This window comes from Phoxinus phoxinus (genome assembly GCF_949152265.1).
Source record: "Phoxinus phoxinus genome assembly, chromosome: 13".
Taxonomy (NCBI): domain Eukaryota; kingdom Metazoa; phylum Chordata; class Actinopteri; order Cypriniformes; family Leuciscidae; genus Phoxinus; species Phoxinus phoxinus.
The window spans coordinates 17,390,994-17,398,525 of record NC_136888.1 but is presented as its reverse complement, the minus strand read 5'-3'; the positions used below and the strand labels follow the sequence as shown (position 1 = coordinate 17,398,525).

At 36.0% G+C, this 7,532-nt stretch overlaps 1 protein-coding gene across 1 annotated transcript in view; it reads left to right on the top strand.

Moving 5' to 3' along the window:
- Window positions 1–371: 371 nt before the first annotated feature.
- ryr2b (ryanodine receptor 2b (cardiac)) overlaps window positions 372–7,532 on the top strand; it is a gene marked incomplete at its 5' end in the record, with an annotated part of 67,276 nt that continues 60,115 nt past the window's right edge. Inside the window, 11 exons of the mRNA XM_079632154.1 lie at window positions 372–416; window positions 2,929–3,045; window positions 3,164–3,268; window positions 5,224–5,298; window positions 5,403–5,481; window positions 5,584–5,696; window positions 5,794–5,911; window positions 6,211–6,307; window positions 6,398–6,472; window positions 6,569–6,725; window positions 6,904–7,074. Coding sequence (XP_079488280.1) covers window positions 372–416; window positions 2,929–3,045; window positions 3,164–3,268; window positions 5,224–5,298; window positions 5,403–5,481; window positions 5,584–5,696; window positions 5,794–5,911; window positions 6,211–6,307; window positions 6,398–6,472; window positions 6,569–6,725; window positions 6,904–7,074 — 1,152 coding nt within the window. The remainder of the gene's footprint in view (window positions 417–2,928; window positions 3,046–3,163; window positions 3,269–5,223; window positions 5,299–5,402; window positions 5,482–5,583; window positions 5,697–5,793; window positions 5,912–6,210; window positions 6,308–6,397; window positions 6,473–6,568; window positions 6,726–6,903; window positions 7,075–7,532) is intronic.

Below are 7,532 nucleotides of genomic sequence, written 5' to 3'. Positions count from 1 at the left end.
GCCACAATTAATGGCACCCCTAGAATTTATCTAAAATATCTGAAGTTTATTCACATTAATATTTGCCTTTTTTTTTTTTTACATGTTTAGCATAATTACATGTTTTTCTATATGCTTTTACTTTCTTCTTTTCTTTATTTCTTTATTTATTGCTTGCTAGCTTTCTCCATTGTAAAGACCAAATATGGAGAATCCCTTTCTTTCCCAGTTGAACTTTATCAGATCTCAGCAGCATTATCTCATGATGGGTGGTATCGTGGTCTCCCTGTCCTGGGATGAGTTCAGCACCTGCGGCTTGGTGAGAGGAGTTCTTCAGTCTTCTGGTTCTTACACACAGATCCCTAAAGTCCGGCTACATATAGTCACTGAACATGGATATTGGAGATGCGGAAGATGAAATCCAGTTTCTGCGAACTGTAAGTAAAATTGACTTTATTATAATGCAAATTTGAATGCAATTAATAATGTGTTAACTTTCTTTATGCTACATTTGTAACTTCTGACAGTAAAAGGGCTAATTACTAAATTGCAATTGGATTTGTTATTAGATTGATGTTATAGGAACTTAATTAACTTCAAGGACCATGAATATTACATGTTAGCAGATGGGTTACAGATGGAATATATCTGAGACATTTTTTGGCCATTCATATGGAAACACGAACTCGCTCCACAGACATTATCAATGATATTTAAAACAATTTCATACTGATGATATGTTTACGCTTGAGCAATTACTCATAACTTTGTGTATTTATCATTAATGGTTGTGTCTGTTGTCATATACAATTATAAAATGGAATATTGTGATTTACAGTGTTTGAAATCACATTTGAGAGAGTTTTACCCATATCACTGGTGTCTATTTTTACTTTGTGTTATCAGTAACAGAGGAACTGCAGAGTCTGTTGGATGTGTGAGCTATCCACTCTCAGCTCCATATCTCTAAAACAGAGATAAATGTGCTCTCTCTTTCTTACACAGATACAGTACATGCTTCCACTCATTCACAGTGTCATTTAGTGCATGCATTTGTAACAGTAAAGTGAAGAAAAATAATTAATTGTTTTAGATTGTGTTAATTAGAGCCTTAATTAAGCCTTAACTTTGTGTGCGTGTGTGCGTGCGTTCGTGAGTGCGTGCGTGTGTGTGTGTGTGTGTGTGTGACCCATCACTGAAACACAAATGACAAGCTGGAGGTGTTGGAATTCTCCATTCACGAATGATACAGATATTCAGTCCTTATAAGGCTGCTCTGCTCCAGTGCAACATAAAACACTGCTGTTCTACACACTGTAAGATGAACCATATTTAATCTAGCATATGGGGCCTTTAAAATGTATTTATAATCTTCAATTAACCAGGAAAAATGTGGCTCTCTAATCACAGATATTAAAAAAATGTCAATTGCTTACATAAAAACATGGTAGACAAACAATATTTGGTAACACTTTATTTTAAGGTGACAGTTACACGTTACTTGTACTTACTATAATAACAACAACAACAACAACAACAACAGTGAATTATGCATCATAAGTAACCAACCCTAACACTAACCATAACCCTATAGAGTACATGAAGTTAATTTGCTCAGTACTTATTTGTGTAATTTTTGCACTATAACAACGTCACCGTAATATAAAGTGTTATTATTTAACAAACAATTTCATGTTGAACAACGTTTGCTGATTAATTTCTGATTGTCATATTTACTTTACTGAGGCTTATTTAGTTTTGGGATGTATTTATGCAAAACGTGAATGTTATTTGTTTGCTTTGCAACATGTTCCCTTTTTCAGAATTACAAAATTAACTGATCATTTTATTGAAATGTATAGTTGTCTTGACAAAAATGTATTGCCTGAACAAATGAGCAAAGTAGTGCTACTGAGGACAATTAATCAAATCTCAATATATCATGTTGCATTCCCCCTCCCTCTTATTCCCATTTCACAGTTTATGGTGCATTTATCCAAGTGTGATTTCCATTACAAATATAAAATAAAAGACAGTGGTAGAGCTGCAAACATCATTTGTGACTTTATTTCTGTTAAAAACTTGAAGGTGTCATAATATGCAATTTTAAGCATTATTCAAAAAAACTTTTTTTTTTGTTTAAAGGGTTAGTTCACCCAAAAATGAAATTTCTGTCATTAATTACTCATCCTCATGTCATTCCAAACCCGTAAGACCTTCGTTCATCTTCAGGACACAAATTAAGATACTTTTAATGAAATTCCCCACCCCCCAGACTGCAATGTAATCACCACTTTCAAGGCCCAGAAAGGTAGTAAAGACATAGTTAAAATAGTCCATGTGTGTGGCTGGCTCAACCTTAATGTTTTGAACGAAGATAATACTTTTTGTGTGAAAAAAATAATAATAAAAAATCAAATTTATTCAACAATTTCTTGTCTTCCGTGTCAGAACTCTGACGCTGTTTACGTGAGCACCATGACATGCTAGTGTTGCTGATGCAGCAGCCGGTGTTCTGACGTGCTGCACTGTGTTTACTAGTGAACAGTGTCAAGAGATGACACAGAAGAGAAGAAATTGTTGAATAAAGTCATTTTTTTGCGCACAAAACGTATTCTCCTCTCTTCATAACATAAAAGTTGAACCACTGTAGTCCTGACTATTTTAACGCTGTCTTTACTACTTTTCTGGGCCTTGAAAGGGGTAATAACGTCTAACGGGTGGGTGGACAGAAAGCTCTTGAATTTCATCAAAAATATCTTCATTTGTGTCCCGAAGATGAACGAAGATCTTACGGGTTTGGAACGACATGAGGGCAAGTAATTAATGGCAGAATTAAAAAAATTTGTTGAACTAACCCTTTCATTTAGAATGTTTTTTGTGTTTTTTGTGTGTGAGATCAGATAAGAGTATACTCTTAGCTGTCATCAGTAATGTGAATGTTTTCAGCGGGATGAGCTGGTGTTGAGGTGTTGCTCATCAGGCCTTCATCAGAAGAAACTGTGTTTAGCTGCAGAAGGTTTCGGCGACCGGTTGTGTTACCTTGAATCCACCTCCAACTCAAAGGTGAGATGCTCATTTAGCCTATTTAAAACTAAGTCACTACTATGTGTAAGAACAGTCTGTGCATGATGCTTTAAAAACAGCTCCTGCAGTTTCGTGTCGTCTTTCTTCTTGTTAACAGAATGTTCCAGCAGACCTTTCTGTGTGCGTGTTTGTTCTTGACCAGTGTCTGTCTGTCCGAGCGCTGCAAGAGATGCTGGCCAACCATGAAGACCAGTGTCCAGGGGTGGGTAATGTGGTGAAAGGGGCTTCAGACAATTGAGAATTCAGCAAACTATGTTATCAATTCAGTGGATGAATATTCAGTGAAAAATTTCACCCGGTACACTATTTTTCAAAAGTTTGGGTCACTATCGTTCACAAGTTTTTTGAAAGAAATGACAACTTTTATTTCAGCAAAGATGTAATAACTAGATAAAACGTGACAGACATTTAGACAGTTACAATATATTTCTATTTCAAATAAATTATATTCTTTTGAACTTTATATTCATAAAAGAATCATGGATAACTGAAAAAAAAAGGAGCAGAGCTGTTTTCAACATTGATAATAATAAGAAACGTTTCTTGAGCACCAAAACAGCATATTATTTAACACCAGAGGTGGACAGTAACAAAGTACATTTACTTGAGTACTGTACTTAAGAACACTTTTTGAGTATCTGTACTTAACTTGAGTAGGCCTATTATTTTTTTCTGGAAACTTTTTACTTTAACTTCACTACATTTGAAAGACAAATATCGTATTTTTTACTCCACTACATTTCTGTCAAGGTCCTTGAGTAGAAAGTAGTAATGTCAGTCAATGGATGATTTTGGTTGCAGGGGTTGCATTTTGGTTGGAAAATAAAGTCGGGTTGAAGTCAGTTTGACGTCATCAGAACCCGACTAATGTTTCTGACGTGAACCTGATTTTTAACCACAATACAAAGCCTGTCCGTTTGAGATTCATCTCAATCTGGCGTTGGATTCTGACATCAACTTTCATTTTCAACATTGGGTTTGGTATTCTAAATGTGAATTTTGTCATTGTTTTAGATCACACTAGCTTATAGATAACAGTAAGGTTAATATGTTCATAAGCTACTAAAAGCCCATAGGGCATTATTTAAGGGAACAGCCATTAGGGTGTCCGAAACCATTGTGGACGTTATTGAGTGCATTTATTCAATCTCACATTCAAGTCTAGAACTGTGTTCTAGAAATACATTTGATATTGATATTGATATGAGGGTAGGTAGGCAGGCATAGATTCAGAGGCATAAGGTATACATGCAACAATAATAAAACAATGCATTGACATTTACTTTTTACTTTTGATAGGCCTACTTTTAAAAACAAGTAGGCTAGGCCTAAGTAAAATCGGTTATATATTAGTTTCTGTACTTTCACTCAAGTAAGAAGAAGTATGTTGTCCACCACTGTTTAACAGACTAATTGGAAAAACGTAGCCAAGGCTATACCTGTGCTGTGGCAACATTTTAGCAAAAGGCAAAATCACAGCAGTTTCTAAAATAAATGAACACTAGAGGCAGTAAAATAGCAAGCACTTTTGATCGTTTTCACACACAATTATAATTACAGGGCAGATTATGGATTACCGTAATAAAGACTTTTCACGTGGCTCCTTGCACAATTATGTTATAGCCTAACCTCAAAACACTTAAAAAAAAAAAAAACTATTTTTATGCATGATTTGTTTTGTAAACAAATATATTTGGGAGTTTGCATCACTTTCCAACTTACTGACTCTCCATTTTCACGTTCCGGAAAAAAACTAAACACGCACTTAACTCACGTGGACGTTTTACTTTGAAACTCTCGCGAAACGTGCGTGACCCAACGTATTTTTTGCATTTTGCCAAAATGTTGCCACGCCAACAGGACAGGTACGTTTGAGCCTTATCAGCATGATTTATGAACGATCATGTGACACTGAAGACTGGAGTTATTGCTGGTGAAAATGTAGCTTTGTCATCACAGGAATACATTACATTTTAAAATATATTAAAATGCAGCATGGGTGAGAATATGCTTTCATAAATAGTAATAAATCAACCCACGCTTTTGCACGATAATACCTCAGGTCAATATACAGGTGACATTTCTCACTCATGCTGTAACTTGTAAACAAATGTTAAAGTTGTACCAAACAATAGATTGTAAAACATTTTGTTTCAGTCCCGTGAGGCAGCTGGGCGTCGTACTCTGCTCTATGGCCAAGCAGTGCTGTTTCGACATGTCTACAGTGACATGGTAACTAAGACAAGTCTTTATATTCCTTGTTATTAATTAGTGGCTCCATATTGGTACTATGAAGTGTACATTTAGAATCTGCTGTCTCTTCTGTTTTGTTTTAGTATCTTTGCTGCATGTCCACATCAGGCCTCTCTTCTGACAAACTAGCTTTTGATGTTGGTTTGCAGGAGGAAACAAAGGGTAAGTTCAAATGAATCTTTTTTTGTATACTGAATGTTTTAATAAAGACTAGGGCTGCCATAATTTTGATGTTACTATGATTTCGTTTTCGTATGGTTTCAGGTGAGGTGTGTTGGTGGACGGTTCACCCTGCCTCTAAACAGAGGTCAGAGGGTGAGAAAGTCAGAGTGGGTGATGATCTCATCTTAGTTAGTATTTCCTCTGAGAGATACTTAGTGAGTGAATCCATCTGTTCGTTCATCTGTTCATCTAATTGTCTGTCTGTATATCAATATTTTTATGTAGTCTGACAACCTGTTGCTCTATTTTTAGCATGTGTCGTGGAGCAACGGTGGCGGTAATAACAATGGCATTGGCCGGGTGGATGCTGCCTTCCAGCAAACTTTGTGGAGTGTGGCCCCTGTTTCTTCCGGAACTGCGGAGACGCAGGGTAGATGACCAATTTCACACTATCAATTTAAACTTTGTTTAGTGTCTGAAGGTCTTAATGGCTGATTTTCATGCTCATATGCTGAATACATTATCAAGAAAAATACACACGCATTTTTTTTGCCATATATATTTGTTTCCAATAACATTTCTTTACATTTGTCCATTTTTACATTTGTCATATTGTATTTTATTAAATATAAATCTAAAAATATATGGGTGTAAATATGGATGTAAATCTTTTTGCTGGAGGCTTGTATAAAATTTGTCTTTTTTTATGAATTTATTTTTGAATTGTAGGTCATGTGCGAGGAGGGGACACTGTGCGTCTGCTACATGGACACACAGATGAATGTTTGACCATTCCTGCAGCGGATCACAGACGGGAAGAGCGCAGGTCAGAGAGGTCACCTTACTGATCGGAGACAGATTGTTGACACTTATCACAGCTTTATCCTTCATGACCATTTTTCCTTTCTTCCTCCAGATCTGTCCTTTTCGAGGGAGGCTCGGTATCTCTTCAGGCTCGATCTTTATGGAGGCTCGAAATGTTACATGTTGCGTAGGTGTCCCTTCAGCTACAGTAGTTTGCAGAAGACAGTTGAAAGTAGATTCCCTCTGTGTTTGTCAGATTGTGTTAGTAACAGATTGTTTGCAGGTGGAGCGGCAGCCACACTCACTGGGGTCAGCCGTTCCGTCTTCGGCACCTTACCACCGGATCATACTTGGGACTGACTCACGATCAGGGACTACAGCTGGTGGAAAGAGAGAGAGCCGACGTTAAAAGTACAGCATTCTCCTTCCGTGCATCAAAGGTTGGATAATATCATCTCTAAACTCAACATAAACCATATTATAATCAATAAATAGTTGTGGTTACATAGTAGAATCATAATTTTTGGTATATAATACGTTTTGTTGTTGTTGTTGTTTTGGTGTGATATTAAAATTGTGACGATTAATGCAAACTTTATTTTTATTGTATTTTTATAGGAAGAGAGCCAGGAGAGCTCACACTTTGTTAAGAGGAGAGATGCCATGGGCGTACCTGAGATCAAATATGGAGACTCTCTCTGTTTCATTCAACACATTGACACTAGGCTTTGGCTCACATATCAGACCACTGACACTAAGAGACAGAAGGAAAGTGTGCGACGGAGACAGGTAAACTTGTGTAAATAAATCAAATAAGGTCCAAAGTCATACTAGATAAGATCACTTACAATACCGTTAAAATGTTTGGGGGTTGATATTTTTAAGTCTTTCAACAATGTATCTGCTCAACAAGACTGCATTTACTTGGTAAAAATGTACAGTAAAAACAGTAATGTTTAAAACAATTATCACAATTTAAAATAACTGTTTTCTATTTGATTATGTTTTAAAATGTCATTTACTCCTGTGATGGCGAAGCTGAAATTTTAGCATCATTACTCCAGTCTTCAGTGTCACATGATCCTTCAGAAATCATTCTAATATGCTAATTTGCTGCTCAATAAATATATATATATTTTTTATCATTATCAATGTTGAAAACAATGGTGCTGCTTAATATTTTTGTGGAAACCGTGATTTTTTTTCAGGATTCTTTGATGAATAGAAAGTAAAAAACAAAAAAAGCA